This window comes from Prionailurus viverrinus, chromosome C2, assembly GCF_022837055.1.
Source record: "Prionailurus viverrinus isolate Anna chromosome C2, UM_Priviv_1.0, whole genome shotgun sequence".
Taxonomy (NCBI): domain Eukaryota; kingdom Metazoa; phylum Chordata; class Mammalia; order Carnivora; family Felidae; genus Prionailurus; species Prionailurus viverrinus.
Window position 1 is genome coordinate 10,264,624 of NC_062569.1, and position 27,296 is coordinate 10,291,919.

At 49.2% G+C, this 27,296-nt stretch overlaps 2 protein-coding genes and 1 pseudogene across 11 annotated transcripts in view; 2 read left to right on the forward strand and 1 right to left on the reverse strand.

Moving 5' to 3' along the window:
* The window catches only part of ACKR2 (atypical chemokine receptor 2), a 55,679-nt gene extending 34,334 nt beyond the window's left edge, over positions 1-21,345 (forward strand). For 4 of the 9 annotated variants that reach the window (XM_047875066.1, XM_047875063.1, XM_047875070.1 and 1 more), the window contains 3 exons: positions 5,941-6,006; positions 6,466-6,605; positions 16,973-21,345. In XM_047875066.1, the coding sequence (XP_047731022.1) occupies positions 17,002-18,162 (1,161 nt within the window). In that variant the 5' untranslated portion in view covers positions 5,941-6,006; positions 6,466-6,605; positions 16,973-17,001 and the 3' untranslated portion in view covers positions 18,163-21,345. Of the gene's footprint in view, positions 1-1,715; positions 1,754-5,940; positions 6,007-6,465; positions 6,606-12,893; positions 12,994-16,972 lie in introns of those variants that run through there. The other 5 variants (XM_047875065.1, XM_047875068.1, XM_047875071.1 and 2 more) reach the window with 5 other exon arrangements.
* Positions 3,577-10,475, forward strand: LOC125175124 (putative uncharacterized protein C6orf52; annotated as a pseudogene).
* On the reverse strand, positions 21,327-27,250 carry LOC125174942 (5-beta-cholestane-3-alpha,7-alpha-diol 12-alpha-hydroxylase). 2 transcript variants are annotated; one of them, XM_047875060.1, is made up of 2 exons: positions 27,125-27,250; positions 21,327-26,532 (listed from the first exon to the last, which is right to left on the reverse strand). In XM_047875060.1, exon 2 carries the CDS (start codon positions 24,562-24,564, stop codon positions 23,059-23,061), a length of 1,506 nt encoding a protein of 501 aa, XP_047731016.1. In that variant the 5' UTR covers positions 24,565-26,532; positions 27,125-27,250; the 3' UTR covers positions 21,327-23,058. The 2 variants fall into 2 exon arrangements, with proteins under 2 accessions (XP_047731016.1, XP_047731017.1); XM_047875061.1 differs by having other exon boundaries at positions 21,327-26,528; positions 27,125-27,240.
* Positions 27,251-27,296: the final 46 nt, after the last annotated feature.

A 27,296-nucleotide genomic window follows, 5' to 3' on the forward strand; every position in this document is an offset into this window, starting at 1 on the left:
GTCACCAAGCTGATCTTCACTGTAATGAGGGGAGTGTGTCTGTGGAAAGGAGAGTCGGAATGAGAAGGGCCCGGAAGAAAGAGAGGGGCCCAGGCACACGACAAATTTAAACCCAACCATGGCCCCAAACCTAAGAAACATCTGTTATGCTCACGATGGGGTGGTGAGTGATTCTGAGGAGATAGAGTCTCAGGGCCAAGTCCCATTCCTGTATCTTCAGGGGCAGGGAACAGCTGGGAGAAGTGAACTGTGAGTGGGCTAGAGCATTCAAGGATGCAAAGACTCAGAGCTAGAAGTGACTGTGATAGCACAAGCTGCTGGGAGTTTTAGCAGAGGCAACCTCCTGCTAGGTGCAAGCCCATTTCATTTGGCGACCTCAGCTGGCACTGATCTACACTTGACTTCACCTCTTTTGGTTGGAGGAGTCAGGGCACACATTGTGATGACCACTGAACCTCTGTCCTCCAAGAGTAGACCCCTAACTGGGGTGGTTTGGAGGAAGCTCGTGCTATATCTAAGTACCAAGGAATGTCAGTAGCTAAGAAGCCGTTTAGGAGAAAGATGCTACAGAAAGGTCAGGGGTGCATCAGAGTCTGCAGGAGGAGACCATAAGTCATCAGAGGTAAACCAGCTACCATTGTGCAACTGCTAAAGAATGAATGGGCGTTGGCATTGAGCATCAGTGGCTGCTCAGCTCACAGGAAGAGTGACAACCACACAGTACATGCCTCCCGATGGATGAATAGCACCACCTGTGAAGTATAAGAGCTGAATCTGATCAGATCTCTAGCTTCCAATTTACAGGAAAACAAGAGGGCAGAGAAACGTTCAAGACCACCACAAGGATGCAATCAGCACAGTCTAGACCATGGGAAACCTGACATACAGGACGAACAACCAGTTTCCTCAATAAGTTTTGAGGAAAAGCAAAAAGATGGAGGTGGAGAAAGAACCCATAGGTTTAAAAAGACAATATATAAACCAACCATTCACAGTGTGTGGACCTTCCTCTATAGACAGAAGAAGCCCCAGGGACTGGAGTCTGTGTACAAAAAACATTAGTACCAGCCTTAGATAAGAGTAGGTAATTCTTGGGGAGGCTTTCTACATAGAAGCATGTGTTCCCTCAGTAAACTTTTATTGAGTGTTTGCAGTGTGTCCATCCCATTGGCCAGACTATGGTGCGAGGAATCCTCAGATGGGTGACAAATAACTTCTGTCCTAGAACAGCTAACTAGATCTGAGTTGGAATGGGTGGAGAGCGGGAAGGAGAAAAAAATCAAACAGAATATTCATGTACATTGTAGGCAAGAGAGCACTGATATGGGAGCCAGAAAACCCTGGTGGGTTCTCGTCAACCGTGTGTTTCTGGGCAAGGCTCTCTGAGCCGTAATGTAAGCGCTATATTAAAGCTAACATGTAATATGTGGTTGAAGACATTTTGATAAGTGAACAAATACATTGATTTCAAATAAGCTTGTAGCAAGGGACTGGTAAGTGGTACAAAGGTTACACATGCCCCCCCCCCCCCCCCCCACCAAGCTGAAAGCAGCCCCCTCCTAGGGCCCTGAACATGACAGGCTGGGCAGATGTACAAAAGGAGAGACATGTCTGGGTGGCTGGAAGGGATCAGCCAGTGGGGGCAGCACAGAAAGAGGAAATGGAAGAGGTGAGATGAGTAAAATTTCCTTCCTGTTGTGCCGTCAATGGAGCATGATAGGAAGAAGTTGGTCTGGCCTGACATCTAATCAAAGTAAGTAAACATGGGCTTTACCAGAACTTCTAAACTCGGGGGCAAGTTTGTTTAGGAGCTCCAACTTCAAGACCCTAGAGAGGGTCCGACTGACCCTGTCACGGGCTTAGCCCGGAATGGGGTGAAGTTTGCCCAGGGAAGACAGAGAAATGGAGAGAAAGAGATCAAGAGTGAGGCAGAGGATGAGGCAGGGCCAAATTGGGGCCTGTCCGTCAAAACGTCAGCTTGTCCAGTGCTGGTTGGGTTATGTCAGCAAATTAGCTGCCTGGCTTTCTAGCTTCTGCTCTGTGAGGGTAGCACCAGGCACTCTGTGTGCAGATGAACCACTCTGACTGTGAGGAATTTGTGGTCTGGTAGGGAGACAGATTTGTCCTTGAACAATATTTCCCTTACAGACTCAGGAAGCTCAGAGCAGGGATGTTTGGAGAGGCCTGGAAAGACTTGAGGAAGCTTCTGGGGAGGAGATGGGCTTAGAGTTGGCTGTTAGAGGACAGGAAGGGTCAGGCTGCAGGCAAAATGTCCACAGGTTCACAGTTGGTCCTTGGCTGGCAATAGAAGCAGATGTTTTGAAAATGTGATGCCACTTTTTGCTGTAATGGTAAATGTGTCCAGTGTGTTAAAATTGTGTGTTAGGAGTGTGTCAGGACAGTATGAATTTTAAGGTCTCCATTCTGAAGTTGAAGCAGCACTGTATCCTGTAGGAGAGGCCCTGTGCATCCCAGCTACCTGTCATCAGGGGCTGGGTCCACACTCTTCCCAGGGCAAATAATTGTTGCACTTCTTGAAGAGAGCAAAGAAGATGAGTTCAGAGACTTCTTCCCCCCAGCCCACTTTGATATGGGGAAGTCCCCTTTGTCCTTGACTGGTGCTGTCTCTGCTTTGGCTGCTTTGGGCTGGTGGAGAACAGCGAGTAACTAAACCCCAGGAGGAGAGCGCTTTCTCTGCAGGAGAGAATTTGGGCAAGTGCTGCCCAGCTGTCTGCCACCTGCATTTCTCAGCAACAATCCCTGGGCAGAGAAGAGGGGGTCAAGAAGGAAAAGCGCAGAACAAGCAGTGGGCCGGTGCTGCTAGTGGGCCAGGATTGGGGTGGGTCTATGGAGGGCAGGGTAATTCCGGGAGAGTCCACCTAGCCAGGCTCAGACCTTCCTGGAATTCCCTGCCCCCAGAACCATGACTGACTTCCTCTAGCTGGAACCTGCCCATTCCAGGAGGACCCAGCCCTTGCTCGGAAGATGCCTCAGTGAATTCCAGGGAAACCTGGCCACCCATGCAAGGACTCTGAACCCTCACAACCTGCCCTGCATACCAGAGTGTAGGTGTTCGAGGTGCTATGGTGGAAATTCAACCCAACAGGAAGCAGATGGGCTGAGATATTTCAAAAGAGGATGAGAGGAGTGCCTGGGTGGCTCAGTAGGTTAAGCATCTGACTCTTGATTTTAGCTCAGGTCATGATCCCAGGGTCGTGGGATTGAACCCTGCATTGGGCTTCTCACTTAGTGTGGAGCCTGCTTAAGATTCTCTTTCTCTTCCTCTGTCCTTCTCCCTCAGCTCATGCTCTCTCTCTCTCTCTCTCAAAAAAAAAAAAAAATGAGGTGATTTGAACAGCAAAATCAATGATAATAATGGAATAAAATCAATACTCATGAGTCCATGCTGATATATATAAATAAATAGAAGGGCCAAGTCTTTCTTACAGCAAAATCCAATTAATAAATGTAAAAAGAACGATAGAAGTTGTGAGAAGGTGAGAGGTCTTAGCCCCTGAGCTGGAATTTTTAATGCAGAAATTCAAACTGGCCTCATTTTGTAAAGTTTCTGGGTAAATGGCTGGGCAGGAAAGTTTTGCAAGTTTTGGCATAGCTCAGCAAAAGTAATTATCACTCGTACTGGCAAAGGGTGAAGCCAGTGTTCCAGACCTGCCAGGGTTACCACTTGGGCAACTGGTTTGAGCAATAGCACAGAGGTTACTCTCTTTCTGGTTATGCAGCAGATGGAAGTGCATGGAACCTCTGGACACTGAGCTGAAACTCTGGTCGTGTGTCAGGAAAGCACAGCTCTGGCAGAAAGACAGGATGAAGACCCACTGGAAGATCCAAATCTTCTTTTGACTATTGAAGAGTTAAATAAGGAGTTTATGGTGAAAAGTAAGGACCTATGGCTCTCTCTTGAGTTGCCACTGGCAGCCTTTGGATACAGTTCACTCTAAAATCCCAAATGAGGGGCACCTGGATGGCTTAGTTGGTTCAGTGTCTGACTTCAGCTCAGGTCATGATCTTGTGGTTCCTGAGTTCGAGACCCGCTTTGGGCTCTGTGCTGACAGCTCAGAGCCTGGAGCCTGTTTTGGGTTCTGTGTCTCCCTCTCTCTTTGCCTCTACACTACTTGTACTCTCTCTCTCAAACCTAAGTGAAACATTAAAAAATAAAATAAAATCCCAGATGAGACCCCAAAGGAGCATGATGGTCATTAAGCTACCCAACTGTCACATTAATTACATCTTGTTTTGTTTTTGTTTTTGAAAAAAAAAAAAATCCTCCCAAGAATGTCCTGGATTCTGTATGCACATACAAATCTCCAGGACTTCAGTGTGACTGACATGATAAAATGTGATATAAATAAACTTTACTAACACACACACACACACACACACAAAGAATGATATAGAAAATCACCATTTGGGAAACAACACAGTAATAATTGTCAGAAAGCGTCATCAATGAATGTTAATATTAGCGGGCAAAAGTTGATAAGAAAGGGTATTTGCATAGTCTCAAAGTACCTCCCTACAAGATGCTTCTTAATTACAAAAGAATAAGTAGTAATTTCACAGTGGAAACCCTGCAGACACTATCTTACCGGGTGATTAAAGTTAATGTTGCCAGTAATGAGACATACTGAAATCATGCACGTCTGGTATAATGCACTGAGAAGGACACAACATCACTTCTGTGGTGTTCCTGCCTAAAATACATAGCCATAATTTACCCTTGAAGAAGCATCAAACCAAAAGTTAGGGATGTTCTACGGTTCTCTTCAAAACTATCAAGGTCATGAAAGACAAAGCAAGACTGAGGAACTACCCTAGAAATGGGGAGACTAAGGAGCCATAACAACCAAAAGCAATGTGGGAGTCTGCTTCGGATCTTGGACCAGAGAAATGACATTAGTGAGACAGTTGGTGACATTTGAATAAGGTCTGTAGATTAGTGAATAGTATTGTGTCAATGTTAGTTTCTTGCTTTGGATCATTATTCTATGGTTCTGTGGTTAACATTAGAGGAAGCTGGCTGACAGGCATATAAGAATTTTGTGCGCTAAGTTTGCAAATTGAAAAATTATTTTAAAATAAAAAGTTGGGAGAAGGGGAGGATGAGGAAGGAGCCTAGGTTCTAGAACTTAGCTGTCCTAATTCTCTCAAGAGAATTATACGGAATGAAAACAAGCCAGTCTTAAAAGGTTATCCATCCCTGGGATGGAACCAGGTTCTAGAACTTAGCTGTCCTAATTCTCTCAAGAGAATTATACGGAATGAAAACAAGCCAGTCTTAAAAGGTTATCCATCCCTGGGATGGAACCAGGGCTCTGTGGCTTCTGTTGGGCATCTCCCTACTCCTAATTGTCCTATTGGTAACCAGCACTTAGCCTGGAGACACTTGGAGACCCCCCGCTTGAAACGTCCCCTGCTCCCTTATGTTGGAGTGAGAACCCATCATGGCCTGGCCTCCACTCTAGGTGGCCCGTGGACCCCAGGGAAAGGCAAATGTTTAAGACCATGTCCACCTCTCTGGGGACATTCAGTTCTCATCATTACTGTCTGAGGGAGGCAGCATCCCCACCCCCAATACAGATCTGAATGGCAAGGCTCAGAGAGGTGAAGACACCATCTCTAGATCACATAGCAGGTACACACAGAGCCAGATTCAAGCCGGGCAGTGTGTTGACACCAATGCCAGTGCCTGTGACCACCTGGCATTATTCTGTTACTGCTTAATTCAAGTAGAGACAACAGGCATTCACCAAGCACCTGCTGTGTATCAGGCTGCAGGGGGTTGGAGGTAAGGGTGGCCAGACATCATCCCTGGGCCACAGGTACTGTCCCGGAAAAGAGGTACCTTCATCTTGGCAAGCATATGGTGGCAGAATGTCACACACCCATATTCATTCAGTTTCTGCTCTTTTCTGGCCCTAGGCTTAGGCTGGTGGGTTCGGTATAATCCTTGCCTGGGAGTTCCTGACCCAGTAGGAGAGCAGACAAGTAAGTAGGCAGAGGGAGAAGAGTGGGGCTGGAGAGGGAAGATGGTTTGGAAAGTCTAGGAAATGAAAATATTGCTGACACTTTGGGGGGCAGATGCAGCAGGGCTTGCTGGGAGTTAAGGCCAGAGGAGATGAGGGGCAGGATGGGGTAGGATGGTACTGGAGAGATGTCTGAAATCAATGCATCTGGAGGTTGGGGAAAGCTGCCTAGCAAAGGCCTGGAGTTCTGAACTGCGGCTGTTCATCATCTGCTTGGCTCCCCTGCTGGGGAAATGGTCCAGAGAGGTGTGGCTGAGGACACATGTTTTCCAAAGACATTAGACTGTCTTTGGGTGGGGGGAGTTGCTCCTTCAGGGGGGCGGTCATTTGAGCTTGACTCATTTCAAATGAGGGGAAATAGCTTATGGCTCTGTAGCTGAGGCGGGGCAGGGGCAGGCCCAAAGGGGATGCTTTGTTCCAGCCTCAGAACAGGATGTGTTCAGGGCACTGTCCAGAGAGGAGATTCGCACTCCCTCTACACTTCCCTGAGGAAGAAGGACCCGGGTGCTGCTGCTCTCCTGGATAAGGTTGGACATCCCCAGGCAAGTTGGTCTGGCTCTGGTAGGTTATGGCCACTGCTGGAATGGGGTGGACTCTACCCAGGGGAGAGGGGAGAGACTGCATCCAGGGACTTGGAGAGTGGCCACAGGTATGGGGAGAGGGAAGTGCTAACAGGTCAGTGTGGAGCTTTCTCTCTGGGACAACTCTTGGAACAAGTGCCTCAGCACTAGGGAGTACGGCAGTTTGCTGGTTCCTTCCCTCTTTGGCTCCAGCTCTGAGAATCTGCTTTGTGGATTCTGTAAGACCCTGAAAGTTGGTGTCAGACATGGCTGTGTGGTCTCAGGGATTCCCTTTTGTCTCTGGGTCTCTGGTTCCCCAGCTGAGACAGATGAGAAGGTCTTTAAGGGCCCCCTCCAAGGGCTGAGGTTATTCTTTGCATGTCAACACTCTTTCCTTATGCCGCTTTGCTCTCTCTTGTTACCCCTCACCCAAGTTCTGAGCCCCCTCTTGCCCCAGATAGTCTCAGAATTTCCTCTTATCCCTCTTAAGCTAAGCCAAGAGTCATTTTGGGGCCTTGAAGGGAACCAATAATTCTATGTCAGGCACTCACCTAATTATTATAAAACCTCCAGGAAGGAGATATTTTACAGGTGAGAAAACTAAGGCTCAGAGAGGCTAAGTAATTTGCCTGGGGTTACTCAGCCATTAAGAAGTAGACCAATCTCTTCTGTCTATTCCATGCTGCACCATGCTGAGTATACCACCCTCCCTGGGGGTAGTGGAGGTGGTGATTGTGTTTCATTTTGAACCAAGAATAATGCCGAAATGTAAATGCAGGCAACAGTGAGAGAGACAAAGGAAAGAAATGCAAAAATGATTTGGGAAACATGTGAAAATCATACCTTCTTCTGCAACAGCAGCTCTTTAAAGAGTAGGGCTCTAAACTTGCTGAGTTTTTATTAACTGAAGTAAGCTCTGGGAGGAGGGGTTGCCCTGTGAGTTTCTCAATGACACCAACATCCCCATTCCCTGATAAGAGCCAGGAAACATTGAGTAATGTGGGGTCCCAGGGAGCATGGGGAACAGGAGGGCCTCACAGATCCCAGGGGCCAGGAGCCGGGGAGTCTATCAGGAGACTTCAAAGGCACTCACGCCCTGCAGGGGACCGGACAAGGCCACTCTCTTCCAGCCAGGCTCTCTGTGATTCCACAAATCCGGGGAGGTTTAGTGCAGCGGATGGAGCCATGGGCATGAAAACAGACAAGATTTACCAAAATATTCCCAGAGACTATTCCTGGAGGCAGCTAGCCTCTTTTCTATTTTTCTCTTACATTTCCACATTTTACATTGAGCACGTATGATTTTTGTAAGCAGGAAAAATACATGTTAGAAAAGTAAAGAGAGAAGGAGAGCATGTAATGGTCCACTGCTCGGAGATTCAGAGCTCTAAGGTCAGCTCTGCCTAACTTGTAGTGAGTGTGGCTCTGGGCTTTCTGTGAAACCGGGGAGGTGACACATGCTGCCTGTAACAAGGGAGCCAGGAGGACTTGGAGGGCCAGGATATAAAGGCACCTGGAGAAGTAAGGGGCCCCGTGTACACGTCAGGACCGGTTACTATTGTTTCCACAGTGTTTTGTGCATCACAATGAATTTAAATGCAGTGCTTTCCACAGTGGACCATGAAGAGGGCATCTGTCCTTTCCCCTGAGTCTGAGGCGAGAGCTCACAGCAGTGGAGCTTCCAGTGTGTGGTCCAGGGCTCTGACTCTGGAGCCCACTGCAGGGACTCAATTTCTGACTCTGCAGCACACTTGCTGAGTATCCTTGGGCAAGTCACTCCCCCTCTCTGAGCCTCAGTTCCTCATTTACAAAATGGAAATAACAATAGTGTTTATCTCCTAAGGTTGTTGTGAGCAGTGAGGACATGAATACGTAGAAAGTTTGGAGGAGGGAGTCTACAACTGACCTGTTATTTTCTTTGAGAGGCAGTATAACTTAGTGTTCTAGAGCATGGACTCTGGATTTCAGTTCCTGGACCTACTACTACTCCCTTGCCAGGTGACATTGGGCCAGTTCCCTAATCTCTCTGTGTCTCAGTGTTTTCAGCTAGAAAATGGGGCTGATGATAATATTTAACTTCTGTAAGGTAAATGTGAGAATTAAATAAGGTAATACATGTATAGCTCCTTGCCCCAGCACACCATCAGGGCTCTGTGGTGTTAGCTGTTATAAAGAAGGCACAAGGGACGCCTGGGTAGCTCAGTCAGCTAAGCATCCGATTTCAGCTCAGGTCGTGATCTCCCCGCTCTGGGGTTCGAGCCCCACGTTGGGCTCTGTGCTGACAGCTCAGAGCCTGGAGCCTGTTTCAGATTCTGTGTCTCCGTCTCTCTCTCTGCCCCTCCCCCGCTTGAGCTCTTCTCTCTCTCCCTCTCAAAAAAAATACACATTAAAAAAAAAAAAGATGGCACGAGATTTACTCATTGCGACATTCTTTGCTGTATGCGCTATTTATTTTATGGGTGAGAAGACAGGCTTGTGCAAGTCACGGGTTCCAGAATGGAAGCCTTGACTTTATGTTAGGGCTGGCAGGGCCTGAAGTTTAAGTCCAAGGGCATCCCAAATGAAGCGGTGAAGCAGAGTCCCAGTTTCCCACCACCCCCCCCAACCCCCGCCCGCCATAGGTTATTCATGATTTCTCTTCCTGTGTGCCATTCCTGAGGCACTAGACATTTTTCCTCATGTCCTCCTTGTGTGGCTCTTGGTTCTTTTCCTGTTTTTCATTCATGTACCATCAACCCCCCAGCCAGTCTTCCATTCAGGCACCCTGAGCAATGGCAGTCTGGTCTCCTGTCACTTCTTCATCTCTAGTCCCCATCCTTCACCCCTGTCTTTTAACGAGCTAGCCCAGACTCAGCTTGGGTTCAGATCCCAGCTCTGCTACTAACTAGCTGTGTGGCCTTGGGCAAGTTCCTTAGCCCCTCTGTGGCTATGTTTCCTTGTATGTAAAATTGAGATAATAGTAGTACCTGCCTCTGAGTGGTATTGCGAGGATGAAATGAATGGATGCGTGCCAAGTTCTGAGAATAGAGCCTGGCCCAAGGTAAGTGCTCTGTAAGTGGTGGGTATGTGTTACTATTGTTGTAATTGTCATTACACAGTAGAGGTTAATATCTGGCGTTTTCCCAAATGGAGGAGGAAACTGGAGTGATCCCATCACTGTTACCAGTTCCCCCAAAGGCAAGTTTTCTTCTACCTGTAACCTAAGGCCAGAGCACTTTCCGCAGCCAGACCCTGTGGTCAGAGAGTGAGTCACTTCATAACCCCTTGCCTCAACTTTTCCAGCCACAGCTAGGCCAGGAATGCAGAATGGGAAAACCAGAGTTAGAGGCACAGAGGGCTCACTCCAAGCTGAGCCAGGGTAGAGTCCAGGCCTTGGGACTCTGTCTCCATCCCAGTCCTCCCAGAGCAGTTAGGGGAGCTCCTGAGGGAGGAAGCTGGGGGTAGCCAGAGGGCACATCCTCTGACACTGGGTCTAGGGAGGCTGTGCCAGCTGGAGATAGCACTTGAACATGGCTGGAGTGGAAGCAGTGGGCTGGACATGCCGCATGGCCAGGAGCTCCCAAGGCCACTGTGGCAGGGCTGGTCCAGGCTGGGAAAATGACCCACAGAAGGAGTGTCTTGCCTCTGCTGTGTTCAGGGCACCAGTAAGGGAAGGCAGGAAACCAGGCAAGGGACAAATGAGGCGAGAAAAGAAGGGATGAAAAGAGGTGACAGTACTGATGAGGTCCATGGTCATTTGTTGACTGCCTCTAAGTGCCAGCCCTGTACTGGTGAGTTCCAACCCCTGGGTGTCCCCAGTCTAGCAGAGGAGGCGAGCGATTCTCTAAAGGAAACTGTACTCAAGGAGGTAGGTACCAAGGCTGAGGAGTGACCTTCTGTGAGTGCTTAGGGGCTGGGGCAAGGGTTACGCCAGGCTAGTGGCCCGGGCAGGCTTCTGGGAATGAAGAATTTAGGTTGCATTTTAAAGGATATGATTTCCAAATTGTAAGGAAGCCAGCATAATTTTTGTTCGCTAGAAGTGATTTCAGATGTTATTCTTGGTTTCACATTTTGAAAGCTAGTGTGGCCTTTTTGGGGTCACATTTGACCTTGTTTATTTGTTTGCTAGTCACAGCTGCACTGTGGGCAGCACACTCAGCATGGCTGTGCCGTGGGCACGTGAGAGGGGACAGGGTGGCCCTGTCTCCAAGGGTTCTTGGCTGGAGAGGAAGGCAGCCATGGGGTGATGTGGCAGGTGGAGGGGTAAAAGTGATGGGAGACACAGACAGGGACATAGTGAAATGGGCAGGATTAGGTCAGGCTTCATGGGGTCCTGATCAGGGGTATGCCAGTAAAGGTTTCATAACCAGCTCTCAGTGGTAGTGGTAGTGGTGGAGGCCATGTGCAAGGAGAGGAAGCTCCAATTCGTAGCATTTGTTGCGGTGTACATATTCCCACCATGACTAATTTCAAGCTACCAACTCATCCCCAAATGAAGAATTGGTTAATTTCATGGTTGTTTGTTGGATTCCTCCCAGATGTTGTATAACTGGCTCTCATGAGCCTGTGGGAGCTGCCTCAGCACATTAATGACTTTGAATCTTCTCTGCCACTGGTTGCTAAGGTCAGAAGTCCCCCTACCAAAGGCCCATCCTTCAAATTCAGGTTTGGTCCGTGTTGAAAGGAGAGCTAGAGGGAAAGTGTCACCCGTTCTACCTTGTACTGTGGGGGCCATCCAACCTGGGATCCATCATTTGCTGATCTGAAGCCGTGGGCAATTGGACTCCACCATTCCAAACCTCAGTTTTCTCATCTGGAAAATGGGAATCCTAACAGTACTGCTTCCCAGAACTATGGTAAGGATTAAAAGAGAAAATTGCATCTGAGTATTCAGCTCATGGAAGGAGCTCAACTAACATGGCTGCCTTCTTGTCTAGATGGACATGGCAATATCCTCTCTCTTGTTGCCTCAACTATGACTTCTCTGAGAGGCCTTGGGAGGTGAGCCCTTGATCCTCGGAGAAGACATTATTCTCCAGCCAAACATTCTTTCTGAGTCAAAGCTGGTGCCAGTCCAGGCCAGCAGCCTCAGGAAGTCACAAAGAGGATGATGTTACTGCTCCAGAGACAAGGTGTAGTTTGCCTTTGTGCCCTTGTGCTCAGTGTACGGGAAGCTCTGCTCACCTCGCCCTTCTCCCTCCTCTTTAAATCCTCCCTCTCTAGGTAGTTCCTAGATTCCCCCTAAAGTTCCACTGCAGAACTTCACACTGCTAATTCATGCTGGATGTGAATAACTGATACCCTCATTTAATCCTCTCAAGGTATTGCTGGATACACCAAATGAATTCATACAATAAGGAAAAGTGAAAAGAAAAAAAGAAAAAATCAAGTGAGTCCAGAGGGACAGGTAGGGGTCAGTTAACAGAGACCTGAAGGGCAGTGAGGAACATGGTGGTCATGTTTCAGTGTGGCCACTGATCACTCACTGTGTGCTTTGTACAAGTTGTTCCCCTTCTTTGAGTCTCAAGTTCCCCACCTGTGAGTTGAAGGAGGTGGATGCGATGCTCACTCACTCCCTCAGTCTGAGAAACTGATGGGAAAAGAGAGGGTCACAGGAAGTGTATTACCTATTGTCACTGTATCAAATTGCCTCAAATTCAGTGGCTTAAAGCAACACACATTTACTATCTCAAGTTCTAGAGGTCAGAAGTCTAAAATGGGTCAGCAGGGCAACGTTTCTTCTGGAGGCTCAGCAAGAATCTGTTCCTTGCTTCTACCAGTTTCTAGAGGCTGCCTGCATTCTTTGTCTTATAACTGCATCGCTCTGACCTGTTTCCACCCTCACTCTCTGATTTGGACACTTTTACGTCCCTCTTATAATGACCCTTGTGATTACATTGGGCCTGCCTTAATCACATCTGTAAAGTCCCTTTTGACATATCAGGTAGGGATTAGGATGTGGGTATCATTGAGAGGCCATTATTCCATTGACCATAGGGAGGCTATGTTTCACAAGAGGTTCAGTAAAGCCTTGGGGGTATTAATAGTGAAGTCTACAGAGGCTAGACCAGCCACTGAGGGCAGTATCCTGGGCAGTCAGGATCTCCTGAGACCAAATCACACATTTCTCAAGTGGCCCCTTTTGGTGACTGTTGGATAGGGCAAAACAGAGGACGGGGATGGGATGGCACCAGGGTCAAGGCACTGTTTCTAGTGTCTAAAACCTGGGATTCAGATACAGCTCAGCTATGTGATTGTGGAAAAGTAATCCCCTCCTGGATTAAATGGGGCTGACAGTTCCTTCCTGATTTGCCTTACAGGCCGGTCATAGTGGCTGTGAAGGTGCCTGACCAATTATCACAGGCACATGGGGGTGTTCCCTGATGCTGTCATTGTTGTTAGCATTATTGGTGAGTTATGGGAGGGGGTGGTGGTCCCAGAGGTCAAGAAGACCTGGAAAGATTCCCAGAGTGAAAGATCAGGAGGCCAGAGGCCCTGAGAGGGAAGGGAACAGTGTTTCAGTTGGAAGGAGCCTTGTAAAGGTGGCCTGGGCCAGCCTGGAGCCTGCTGACCCTGACCTCTGGCTTTGATCAAAGCAGTCATCCGACTTGGTTGTTTATTAAAGCAGGGACTTTGAGAAGCCAGGTCACGATCAACGTCAGTAATGCTAGACCAGAAGAGCCGATATTTAATTAGCGACAACTTCTGATTAATCATCCCTAAGGGGCACCTGGGTTGCTCAGTGGTTGAGCGTCTGACTTCAGCTCAGGTCATGATCTCGCAGTTTGTGAGTTCAATTTCCACACTGGGCTTACTACTGTCAGCCTGTCAGCACAGAGCCTGCTTCTGATCCTCTGTTCCCCTCTCTCTGCCCTTTCCCCACTTGCACTCTTCCCAAAATAAAAATAAATATTTAAAAAAATAATCCCTAATCAGTTCCAAGTGCAGAAGAGTACTCCCTCCTCCCACCACAGCAGCTCATGTGCTAGCCATGTGCTAGGGGCATCCTTACTGCTGCCCAGGAAAGGGAGGGGCTCAGGGACCGGAGGCCCTAGATGCACAGGAGGGGAGTGGAGAACCAGGAAAGGAAGGCACAGGGTGAAGTTTCTGGCCAGTCAGGAGTCCAGCCCTATATAAAGCTGCCCAGGCTGAGCTCCTGGATGGGGACAGGACATGTGTGTGATTTTCCCAAAATCTGGCCCAGATTCCATTTCACAGGAGCCCAAGGGTGGTGCAGAGGCTCAATGAGTAGGAGGACTTCAGGGACTCCCTGGGAGAAGTTCTGCCTCAGCAGCATTGTATATTTCCATCAGCTGTGAGGTCCCAGTGTTGCGGATACTTAGAAGAGTCAGCCGAGGGCCTGAGTTAATATTTCCTGCAGAATTCTACCTGGAAAAAAAAAATAGACAAAACTTCCAGGAAGGACTGGGGAAAATGTTTGCCATATATATGTAAAAAGCTAAATCGTTACCATATAAAACCTCTTATGAAATGAGAATCCCACCCATTAAAACAATAAATTATTCACAAAAGAAATACAAACTGGCACTGAACATATTAAAAAGTTCAACCTCACTTTAATCAAAGAATAAAAAATAAAACACAAAGGTATAAAGTGGGCTTGATTTGTATTTCTTGGTTTATGAACCATTGTCACCAGCCTCTAGGCCCCACTCTGGAGGCCGTTCATGATTGCTGCCAGAGTCATGTATTCTTTTTTATCTCCTACCTCACTCCTTCAAAACCCTCTTCTTCACTGGTGAACAGTCTAATGTGTTGAACCTGAAGTGTCTCTCCTGGAATACACAACAGAATTGAGCATAATTCTTATCACTGGTTCATGTGAAGGTCTCTCTTAAAAATTATTTTTATATATTCTATTTTTTTTTGAGAGAGAGAGTATGCACATGTGAGGAGGGGAGAGGCAGAGAGAGAGAGGGAGAGAGGGGGAGAGAGAGAGAGAGAGAGAGAGAGAGAGAGAGAGAGAGAGAGAGAATCTTAAGCAGTCCACACGCGGCTCAGAGCCCATGACCCTGGGATCGTGACCTGAGCTCAACCAACTGAGCCACCAGGCACCCCTTAAAAATTATTATTTTTTAAAATTTCTTTTAATGTTTATTTATTTCTGAGACAGTGAGAGACAGAGCATGAGTGGGGGAGGGGCAGAGAGAGAGGGAGACACAGAATCTGAAGCAGGCTCCAGGTTCTGAGCTGTCAGTACAGAGCCTGACGCGGGGCTCGAACCCACAAACCATGAGATCGTGACCTGAGCTGAAGTCAGTCGCTCAACCTACTGAGCCACCCAGGCACCCCAAAAATTATTTTTAATAATACAGTTAAAACCTGGGAAACCACTGCTCTGAGGGGAAACCACTGCACTGACCTGCCCTCATCCCATGCTTTGGGCTTCCGCCCAGGCAGCCACCATCTTGAATGTTGTCCCTATCATTCCCAAGCTTTCGCATTCATCTCTTTGAACTCCTTCAAAGTATTTTTGTTTCATTTGTTTTAATTCTATTAAAAGAATATCATGTATGTATTTTTATGAGTCTTAGAAATGTTGGACATTTTCAAAAAGCAGTAAGGAGGTAGAGACTCACAGGATGGTGGTGAGGGAGTGAGGAAGGAATCTGGGATGTCTCCTATGTTTCAGTCTTAGGTGACTGAGTCAGTGGTGCCGTTCAGTTAGGTAGACACAGGAGAGAAGAGGCTGGTGGAAAGATGATGGACTCTGTTCTCAACAAAGCAACATTTTAAGCTAACATTTACTGAGGGCCTACTATGTTCTGGGCACTCTTCATGGAGTGTGAAATGCTCTGAAGTGAATGATAATTTTTAAGCCTCACAAGAACCCCATGAAGTAGGCACTATTATTATTATCATTATCATTTTACAGATGGGGAAACTGAGGAATGGAAAGGTTTAGTAGGTTCTGAGCCTCTCAACATGATGGCTCACACCTTTCTGCTACAAACCTAGATATACTGGATAAAATATGTTAAAACTATTGAATACTTACAAATAAAAATATTGATATAAAACTAAATATTTGTAATAAAATATTTTTAATATTTTAACATATTTAAAAAATAACAAAAGCAAGGGAAATCCTTAGGCGACAGAGGTCAAAAAAATTAAAAGCCAGAATGGGCACACTAGACATTTATGGATAAAACAAATCCTACTGAAGACAAGCATTTGTTTAAAAAAAAAAAAAACAATCACAAGCCACACATGAGGAAAAGTATGGTGATACAGTACATAGGTGAATTGGTATTCTCTAAGTAATAAAGAAAAATCTGAAAGATATTATCAGTTCTTTTTAAAAATTTTTATTATTTTTTAAATTTACATCCAAGTTAGTTAGCATATAGTGTAATAATGATTTCAGGAGTAGAATACAGTGTGTCTTCCTTTTTTTTTTTTTTTAACGTTTATTTATTTTGGGGACAGAGAGAGACAGAGCATGGACGGGGGAGGGGCAGAGAGAGAGGGAGACACAGAATCGGAAACAGGCTCCAGGCTCCGAGCCATCAGCCCAGAGCCTGACGCGGGGCTCGAACTCACGGACCGCGAGATCGTGACCTGGCTGAAGTCGGACGCTTAACCGACTGCGCCACCCAGGCGCCCCCAGTGTGTCTTCCTTAATGCTCATCACCCATTTATCCCATTCCCCACCCACAACACCTCTCACAACCCACTGTTTGTTCTCTGTATTTAAAAGTCTCTTATGTTTTGTCCCCTCCCTATTTTATATTGTTTTTGCTTCCCTTCCCTTATGTTCATCAATTTTGTAACTTAAATTCCACCTATGAGTGAAGTCATATATTTGTCTTTCTCTGTCTAATTTCACTTAGCGTAATATACTCTTGTTCCGTCCACATAATTGCAGATGGCAAGATTTCATTCTTTTTGATCACCAAGTAATATTGCATTGTGTGTATACGTCACATCTTCTTTATCTGTCGATGGACAGTTGGGCTCTTTCCATACTTTGGCTATTGTCGATAGCACTGCCATAAACATTGGGGTGCATGTGCCCCTTCAAAACAGCACACCTGTATCCCTTGGATAACTACCTAGTAGTGCAATTACTGGGTCGTATCAGTTCTTTTAAATGATGAAGGGGAAAATAAAGAGGAGAAGCCATAATGAAATAAGTGAGTACTATGAGAACATCTGAGGTTAAGCTACCCACCCAGGGTGGCATGGCTAAAGTGGTAGGCTCAGGTTCCCCACACTTGTGCTCTTCCTCGCTGACCTACAGGTACTGAGGTCAATGTGAAGAGTCTGCTGGGCCTCCCAGAGCAGCAGTAAAAGCGGGTTTGGAGAGAGGTAGAGAGTGCCTGGTTTCATCTTATTTCTCTCCCACTGTACTCTGGTCCACAGAGCTCCAGAACTGGGCGCGTCCTCCTAACATGGCCTCCACCGCCTCCCCTCTGCCGCCTACCACTGAGGTTGCCAGTTCTGAGAACAGCAGCTCCTTCTATGACTACGAGTACTACCTGGACAGTGTGGCCTTCATGCTCTGCCGGAAGGATGAGGTGATGTCCTTTGGCAGGATCTTCCTGCCAGTCTTCTACAGCCTGATCTTTGTGCTGGGTTTGGGAGGAAACCTCTTTCTTCTAGTGGTCTTGCTCCGGTACATGCCTCGCAGGCGGATGACTGAGGTCTATCTGCTGAACCTGGCCATCTCCAACCTCCTGTTTGTGGTGACACTGCCTTTCTGGGGCATCTCTGTGGCCTGGCATTGGGTCTTTGGGAGTTTCTTATGCAAGATGGTGAGCACCCTCTATACCATCAACTTCTACAGTGGCATCTTCTTCATTAGCTGCATGAGCCTGGACAAGTACCTGGAGATCGTCCACACTCAGCCCCACCACAGACTGAGGACCCGGGCCAAAAGCCTGCTCCTGGCTGCCATGGTATGGACTGTGGCCCTGGCTGTCTCCATCCCTGACATGGTCTTTGTGCAGACACATGAAAACCCCACAGGCGTGTGGAACTGCTATGCAGATTTCGGAGGACATGGGACCATCTGGAAGCTCTTTCTCCGTTTCCAGCAGAACCTCCTGGGGTTTCTCCTTCCACTCCTTGTCATGATCTTCTTCTACTCCCGCATTGGCTCTGTGCTGGTCAGGCTGAGGCCCCCAGGCCAGGGCCGGGCTCTGAAGATAGTCGTAGCCCTCGTGGTGGCCTTCTTTGTGCTGTGGTTCCCATACAACCTCACCTTGTTTCTGCACTCACTGCTGGACCTGCAAATCTTTGGGGGCTGCAAGGTTAGCCAGCACTTGGACTATGCCCTGCAGGTGACAGAGAGCATTGCCTTCCTTCACTGCTGCTTCACTCCCATTCTCTATGCCTTCTCCAGCCGCCACTTCCGCGGGTACCTGAAGGCTTTCCTCATCACTGTGCTCCGGCACAACCAGGCACCTTGCCCTGCACAGGCCCCACTGTCCAGCTGTTCTGAGAGTAGCAGGCTCACTGCCCAAGAAGAAATGACTGGCATGAATGACCTTGGGGAGAGGCAGGCTGAGCACTCCCCTGCCATGAATGACACGGGAGAAAATGAAGCCTGAGTGGCCATACCACAGTCTGGTGAGAGTGGATGGGACCCAGCTCAGTTGGGCATCCACCCAAAGTCCTCTCTTCAAGGGCCTCATGGACCATGTTGTCAAACCCAGTGGTCAGTTCTCAGTTCTCAACCATCAGCAGCATTTACTTACTCCTGTCTCTTCCTTTCACTTTCTTTATTGCCTTCCAGGAAATCATACTCTCTTGCATGAATCGCTACAGTGTATCCTAACTGACCTCTGTGCTTCTTATCATCATGCTACGTCCTGTCATCTAATCTGCTCCCAGCAGCCAGCATGGTCACCCACCCTCAGCCATCACTGCCGTCTTCCTCAGAGTAGTCCAAGGCTTGCCACCCACCAGTGTGCCCTCTTCCCTGTAGCTCAGCTGGGAAAATATTGTTGCAGTATCGTTTAATGTCACAGCTTTGATGGCACTGCCAAGGGTCTGGCAAGCCGGAGGGCCTGGAAGTGCCCCACCTGGGGAACTTCCCAGGAACATGAGAGTCAGCAGGTGGGATGCCAGGTGAACATGGCAGTCCAGGAGGCTCTTCCTTCTTGTGCTTCCCATGCCCCTCTCTGGAGCCTTCAAGGGTCCCTGGGGCCTGCACAATCAAGTCTAAATTTTTTGTCTGGCTTCAGGGCTGGAGCTTTCACACGTAGAATCCCATATGCCATCTTACCCTTATTGTCCGTCATTCCTTTTCACTTCCTGGACACCGGGTACCCCTTGTCTCTTACACATTCCCACCTCTATGTTTTGTGCTTGCCCACTTTCTTGTGTAACAGGGATCATTTTTTCAGCCAGCTGTCCCTCATCCGTGTTCTTTAGCTGTCTCTCCTAAGGCCCCAGAGTCCCACTGTCAGGAAGGACTCTGAGCTCCATTGGTGCCCTGGGAAATGAAGCTCTGTATCTGAAGGTGATGATTTGTTTGAGGATGTGGGGGAGTGGCGTTCTATTTTGGAGCTCCTGAAATCTGGTACACAAGGGACCTCAGTCCTGCCCACATAGCAGCCTGACTGGTGAGATACAGCCTGAGCTGTACCAACTGGGTCTAGGTACCCAGAGTCTCTGACATCGTATCCATGATGCATAGGTGAGACGGGATAAGGTATGCCAGCCAAGGGACACCTAGCAGGGCTTATCCCCAGCACTGGCAGATGTGTGTACGTGTAGTCTATGTGCACATGTCTGTGTTGCTGTGTGGGCTGTGCATAGTACATATAGCTATGTGGATCTGACATGAATGTGTCACTGTGTCCCCTGGGCCTTGTGTCTGTGTGTTCCTATGTGTCTTTCTCTAGCTGTGTAAGTGTGGGTATGTGCTCTCTGCAAACAACAGGTATATAAGAAGTGCCCTGAAGCCGGTGCCCAAGGGGCAGGGGAAAGGGTGGCCACCAGTGACCCCTCGGTCCCTCTCACTGTCCTAGTTGCCATGTACTGCAGCTGACCATGGCGAGGGCTCTGACTACAGCACAGAAGGCACTGGTCAGGAAGCAAGTTGGAGCTGGGCTCTCACAGCCCAGGCCAGGACAGAGACCTCTTCATCCTGACCTTACTTCCCAGTCCGCACCTTGGTTCCTCCTGCTGCTCTCCGTCTGCCCACCCAAAGGCCTAGTTCGCTGGCTGCACTGCTCACGCCTTTCCAGGAAAGCTCCCAGGATTCTCTTGGTCCTCAGACTCTGCGGCAAGATGGACTCTTCCCCTGGATGACCCAGGGAGAGGGACAGGCATGGCTCTGCCTCTACCCTGTGAAATGTGGTTTGAGGGTTTACAGCTATTACTGCCTATGGAAAAAATATTTTTCTTTCCCAGGTACCTGCAGTTCCACCTTTGGCGTGCCATCTCTGATCTTACTTTGTTATAAGCTATCCTTAGAAAATACACATAGTGGGCTTTTCTTTGAGGGAGAAAAAATGTGGTGCAGAAATGAGGATTTGGGGGTCAGGACTGTTGTGTCAGGACAGGTAGTGATTAGATGTATCCTTGGGGGTCTCAGTCTTCCTACTGCCTCAAGGTCCTTGCCAGGGAAGGAAGGGTGGCCCTTGCAGAGAGTGTGTCCAGTCCCCATGCAAGGGGCGTAGGACTACAGGTGCCATGGGCCCCTCCTGTGCCCGCAGCTGGGCATTGGCCCCTACATGCACACCATAATCCTGGGTGCTCACTGCTTCCTGGGAGGCCTGTTGTTATGGGCTGTGGGACGGTATACTTGTAGTCACCCCACACCTCTGACCCACTGAGGCTTCCCTTGGTCCCAGGTATACCCTCAAACATGCAGTTCCTGGGAGATCACTCTTAGTTGAGACCTCTTGGTCTTGACTTAATGGATTTGGGCCCTCAGTCCTGCCCCCCAGCCTGTTGACAGGCCAGGCCCTTGGTCCAGATTTCTTTGGGTATAGGGAAAATGAGGGGGTGTAGCACCTGAGCAGTGCCCAGGAGGTGTGTGAAGGCCCTGCATCTTTGCCTGTATCCCAATACCTGCTCTGGCACAGGGCCTGGCTGTGTGGGGAGGTCATTGATAAGCTCTCCATGGTGGTTTCCAGCCTCTCAGTCCCCTTCTCCCTCCCCTGTTCTCTCTGTGTGTCTCTTCTTGTGCTCCTGGCCCCTTGTGGGATAGGTTAGGATATCCTGGCTTCTCCAAGGCAGTCAGAGCTCTGTCAGGCTCTAGACAGAGGTTGTCATTTGGGGGCAGTTAGACCCAGAGGAAGGCAGACTCTGGCCCACAGTCACACAGCTAGTGGGGACAGACTCCTGCCTCCAGCCCCAGCCCCAGCCCCAGCCCTTGCCTGAGTTACTCTAATAGCCTGTTATCTTGGCAAAACTCAGGGCAGAACAGCCAGCCTCAAAAAAATGCAAGAGGCCAGTCACAGATTTGGGAGAGGTGAGTGGAGAGAAGCCCCACTAGGCATCCTTGCAGGGGGTCTCTGCCGCCCGGCCTCCCTTCTCCAGGACCCTACGCCAGCTCCCAGTCACTGCTCCTCCTGTTCCAGCCCCAGCCGCAGCCAGGCCCTGCCATCAGCCAGCTGTGGCTCTGGTAGCAGCACTTCCAGCCCTGGTAGGCAGGCCTGGCAATGGGACTGTCTCCATTTCACATGCCAGGAAGCTGAGTGAGGCCAGGGAGGGGAAGGAAATGATTTGAGGACATGAAGAAAAGTAGCTGAGACTGAGCCAATTTTCTATCATTTAATCTCCATTTAGGGAATTGGGGGTCAGGGATGAAGTAATAAGATACCAAGCCCTGTGGGCTGCAGTCCGGGGGAGGGGGCAGGAGGAGGAAAGCAGGAAACAGAGAGCAACAACAAGTAACAGATGTGCTGGGACACAAGCTGTGTCAGGAGAACCTCAGGGGAGGGAGCCCATTTCTGGCCAGAGGCTGGAATGGGTGAGATCCAGGAAGGCCTCCAGGTTGGCAGTAAAAAGCAAGCAACTGTACTTTCCAGACAGTTCCACTGGAGAAAGTTGGTAAGGCTGAATTGCACTGGATTGAACACTTGGGATCAACTGTGGCAAAATTCAAATGTTAGGTGCAAGGAGGTGACGGGGAACCAGAAAAGTGAAAGTATGACAGGCAAAAGGTCTGGTGAAAGGCCTCTGGCAGCTGGGTGCACCGAGGGCCAGGCAGGCCTGGTGTGCAGAGTGCTGAGTCATAGGAATGGCAGTGGGGCTGGGGAAAAGAGGACAGTTTCGGAGGCACGACAGAGGGTTGAACTGACAGAACTGGGGCCTGCCTGTTTGTGGGTGAGAGTGGGGAGGAGATCTGGTTTCTCCCAGATCTGTCCTGGGGGATGGGGTGGGTGGTGGTGTCCGGAGCAGAGGCAGGCAAGGTAATCCGGAGAAGGAGGTGGTTCAGGACAGAGGTGGGGAGACAGATGCTGAGTTCTGTGTGGGCCAAACTGAGTCAGAGGTGCTGTGGGACCCCAGCGGGGAGATTGAGGGTCTGGAAGTAGGAGAGAGCTCTGAACTCAGCTGTGGTTGTGGAGACCACAGGAGGGATTGAGACCACCCTGAGGTGGGAGTGTGGAGGGGAGACAAGGGCACTGAGGGGGGGGGGGGGCTTGAATAACTCCTATGTGAAAGGCAGCGTTTCTCCAGACCTGCTCTATCTAATTCAGGAGCCACTAGCCACATGTGGTTGGTGAGCACTAGAATGTGGCTAGTCTGAAGTGAGATACACTGCAAGGGTAAAAAGTACATACCAGATTTTGAAGGCAACACACACACAAAAAGAAATTAAAAAAAAAAATATATATATATATATTTTTTACTAATGTTTTATATATATATTTTGTCCCAATGTTACTAAAAAATACATATTTTACTAATGTTCTTATATTGACATATTGAAATGCTAATATTTTTGATCTATTGGGCTAAGTATATTATAAACATTAACTTCACCTGTTTCTTTTTACCTTTTAAAAAAATGTATCAACTAGGAAATTAAAAATTACACATGTGGCTTGCCTCGTATTGCTTTGGACGAACCTGAATTCCACAGGATGTGGAGTAAGCATTGAGGAAGATAATACAGTGAGGTGGGAGGGTGGAGGTTAACATTTGCAGGACACTGTGATACTCATGATGACTGGTTTCTGTACGGCAAGACTCGTCAAGCTATGCCATCATTTCCCCAACTAAGTTTCCCCCAGATTTCCCCCCCTTCCCCTGGACTTCATATGAGAGGAAGGTTCTGCGGAACCCACGGTGACAGACGGTGTTTCAAGAGAGAAAGATAAGCCCATCAGGTGGCTAGAGGAAAACCAGAGAGCAAGGAAGGCGACTAGGACACAGGTAGGAGGTATCACAGAACCCGAGGCGAGGGTGGGGCTTCAGAGGGGTGAGAGGAGGCGGAGACCCTAAGGGAGCCTCCCTGGCCAGGCCTGCGGCCCCCTTGGCGGAGCTCACTTGGCAGGACGCAGGCGGTAGCGGAACCGCACCTCACGGCTCGGCTGTGTGGTGCCAAAGCCCCAGCGCCGGGGGTCCACAGGTGGCACAGGTGTATCAGGATCCACCAGTTCCAGGTCAAAGTATGTGACCATGAGCAGGATAAAAAGCTTCATCTCACTGAGGGCCAAGAACCTCCCAGGGCAGATGGAGACACCCGAGCCCCACGGCATGGTATAGTGGTGGATCTTCTTGCCTGACTTGTAGAAGTCCACTTTGCGACTACCGTTGGGGTTGAGGAAGCGATCGTATTTGAAGGCAGTGGGTTCCGGGTGGATGTCAGGATCCATGTGCACTGAAAGATAAGGGAAGAGGGCCACGATGTCTCCACTGCGGAGCAGGTACTCCTGTCCACTGGCCATCTTCAGCATATGGTCACCGTGCACCACTCTGAGGAGGGTGGGTGCGGTTCCCAGCCTCAGTGTCTCCTCCATCACGCTGTCCAGCACTGGCGTGTGGTGCAGGGCGCTGATCTCAACGCCAAAGGATTGCCTAGCCTTCAGCTTGGCCTCCCCTAGGACTTGGGCAGCCTCCTCCCTCACAGCACGCATGGCTTCCGGGTGCTTTAGGAGGAACAAAAGGGCCCAGAAAGAATTAGGCCCCGTGTTCCCCTGAGAGGCCCAGAGCATCATGAAGTTGAACTTGTCTTGCATGGCTGGGGCCGTTCCCTGCTCCCTCAGACACTGAAGCATGTAGGAGATCCAGTTGCTTATGCCATTCTTCTCAAGGTTGTGGTTCACGGAGAGCATCCTGTGGAAGAGCCGCTGGAGCCGGGCCACTTCTAGCCACTCCCAGGGCCCCAGCAAGGAATAAACAAACCTGGGGAACAAGAGATCAAACTTGCGGAACTGGACAAATAACTCCTCTGCCTGTAGCAGGTCCTGCTCCTGGTTCTTCGTACAGCCAAATAAGCTCAGGTAGCCGGCCTTGAACAACACATTGTAGCAGAAGTGGAAGAGGCCGTCTTCACGCCAGCAACCAGCATCCAGACTCTGGCCCGTGGGCCCCAGTATAACCAAGGACAGGCTGTCCAGCATGGTTTTGTTGAGATCCTCCAAGCCATCCCCCATGAGGTATTTGGTGCTGGCAGAGTGTATCATCCGGTGGTCTCCCTGCATGGAGCGGTAGCCAAATACCTTTAACACCAGTTTTTCTGCATATTTCACAAAGTCTAGTTTTCTCTGTGCATCCTTGAGGATGGAGCCGAAGGAGAGAGGGTCCATGACAAAGGTGAAGTACTGGCCCCCTAGCTGCACTGTGAACACCTCTCCATGCTTGGCCCGCATATACTTCAGGAATTCAAACATATTCTTCCGGAAAGCCATGGCATGGCCCAGCCAGGGTATGAAGCCCTTATCCAGAGGGGGCTCCTGGGGTCTGCGTTGCCGGAACAGCCCCAGCAGCCACAGGCACCCCACCACGGCCACCAGCAGGGTTCCCAGCACCAGACCCCAGAGCACCATGGCTATGCTCTTCCAGGTTGAGCTCTGGACACACTGTTCTCTAAGTGCCAGAGAGCTTTTGAGAGGCCTTGACAAGCTGGGGGTGGACCTGGACCTTGCCCTGTGGCAGTAAGTTATACCAAAAATCCCTGGCAAGACAGTACCTAGGAGCAAAATGTTCTCCTAGATTTAGCACTTGCTGCAACCTCATCGTGTGGAAGGAGGGGGTGGGACCAGAAGGAAGCCCAGAAAGAAGCCTCTCCTCACCAGCTTTAGGCTTTGCTGTAATCTTTTCAGACCCAGCCCCAGAATGGTATCTACAAAGCTCTCATGGATCCCACCCCATCCCCACGATTTACTGACCATTCACACCTGTATTTTTTCAAGGATTCATTTATTCATTAGTTTACTACCTCACTCAGCATAAATTCAACACTCATTTATTAAGTTTCACATTTAGGGGTGTCTCAGTCAGTTAAGTGTCCGACTGTTGATTTCAGCTCAGGTCATGATCTCATGGTTCACGAGTTTGAGCCCTGTCCTGGGCTCTGCACTGACAGTACGGAGCCTGCTCGGGATTTTCTCTCTCTCCCTCTCCCTGTCTCTCTGCCCCTCTTCCACTCTAAATAAATAAATAAATTAACTTAAATTAAAAAGTTTCACATCCTGTCCGTTCCTCATTATTAAATGACCCAGAGAGCCTCCCAGACTGATGACTCTTAAAGCAAGGTTCAGACTACCATCCCTGAGCCTCTGGACTGGAGCCCTACCCCTAGCCTAGTTTGCACACTTCTCTAGCAAGAAAGACAGATTCAGAATCTTAGAATTATGAAATGTCAGAGATGAGAAGGACTTCAAACCAATCACTTTATTTCATGATAAGGGTGTAGTCTCAGAGTATAGTGGAACTTTCTCTCACTGCTGTCCTGGCTTGGGTGAGGTGAGCTGACCATTTACTGGGGGCCTTCTGTGAGGTGTCAGGCTAGGTCCCTGCCAGCAGGCCCAGGAAGGAGAAAGTTCTGCCATTGACTCTAAGGCCATTGTTGCAATAAGGTGAGGTTCAGACTCAATTCAACCAGTTCTAGCGACCTCAGGTTACTCTTTAACTTCCTAATCGATTGGCAAACAGGGACTTTGTCTCCTCTGATTTCCACATGACCTCTTGAGTTCCCTTTGCCTTGTGCCATTCCCCTCTGCAGGGAGCTGGAAATGTCCACACACTGACTCCATGAAGTCCTCTCTGATTGCTTAGGGAAACCACAGCAAGTACTCAGAATCATCCACTCTCCCCAGCCTGAATCTGCAGTCAGAAATTGTCTGTGGGCCAACATGCATAAGCTAAACATTGTTCCCCAGTTTTTAATGGATGGCAGCACCATGTTACATTCATTCTTACCTTGATTCATTTCATTCCCTCCCTCCTTGGAACAGTCCCATATATCCATTTAACAGATATTTACTTGGCACCTACTGCCAGAAATTCTGCTATAACCAACTTTGAATGAGACAGATATGGCCCCTGCTGCTCCCTCAGAAACTGAAGCATGTAGGATATCCAGTTGCTTATGCCATTCTTCTCCAGGTTGTGGTTCACGGAGAGCATCCTGTGGAAGAGCCGCTGGAGCCAGGCCACTTCTAGCCACTCCCAGGGCCTCAGCAAGGAATAAACAAACCTGGGGAACAAGAGATCAAACTTGCGGAACTGGACAAATAACTCCTCTGCCTGTAGTAGGTCCTGCTCCTGGTTCTTTGTACAGCCAAATAAGCTCAGGTAGCCGGCCTTGAACAACACATTGTAGCAGAAGTGGAAGCAACCAGCATCCAGACTCTGGCCCGTGGGCCCCAGTATAACCAAGGACAGTCTGTCCAGCATGGTTTTGTTGAGATCCTGTCCTCAAGCCATCCCCCATGAGGTATTTGGTGCTGGCAGAGTGTATCATCCGGTGGTCTCCCTGCACGGAGCGGTCGCCAAATACCTTTAGTACCTGTCTAAGGAAGGGAAAAATATATTAAATCATTGCCCAGAGAAGTATGTAATTACAATTGTGTTAAAGGCAGCAAATGAGAGGAGCAGAGCGGAAAGTGGGGTGGGGAGTCAGGAGGGCCACACTGATTAGGTGGTAATTAAATGGAGGCCTGGAGGAAGGCAAAGTCTGGTCAATGCGTGTTGTATGGTGGTGGTGCTACAGGTGAAGGTCTGAGAGCTTTTGGGGTGTGCCGCCCAACGTACTGTAGCAGCGCCGTTCCAAGGAATGGGGTGCACACACATTCGGGGCCAATGTGGCTGGAGGGCTCAGTGGAAGCCGAGGAGTTTTCAGCACCGTGCAGGCTGGGAAGGCTCAGCGCGAATTTGGGCTTTAACCTATCGCGCAGCACTCAACTCCTCTCACGCCAGCTGGTTCAGTCCACCTATAGCCACCGAAGGGCGGTCTGATGGAGGGCAGCGATCACCGGCTTTGCCAAGGGCAGAGGCTAGCCGGCCCCAGCGAAATCGGCCTATGCGGCTGCCCTCACAACCCTCCCGAGTGGCCGGGGGCCAGCTACCCAGAGCAAGCCCCAGGAGCCCAGCGGCACGCCTCACCATTCCCAAATAGGGTCGCAGCTCCGCAGGAGGGTGGGACAGAGAGTTACACAGGTGAACTCAGAGCCCTGGAAGGACCAACGACACGCAGTGATGGCCTCCGGGCGTGCTAGAGCGGGCGCGGGCCCAAGCGCGGGAGGGGCGGTGACGCACTTCCGCCCTGGCAGTCTCT

Coding starts and splice junctions, on each gene's coding strand:
- LOC125174942 (XM_047875060.1), bottom strand. CDS start 24,564: ATGGTGCTCTGGGGTCTGGTGCTGGGAACCCTGCTGGTGGCCGTGGTG.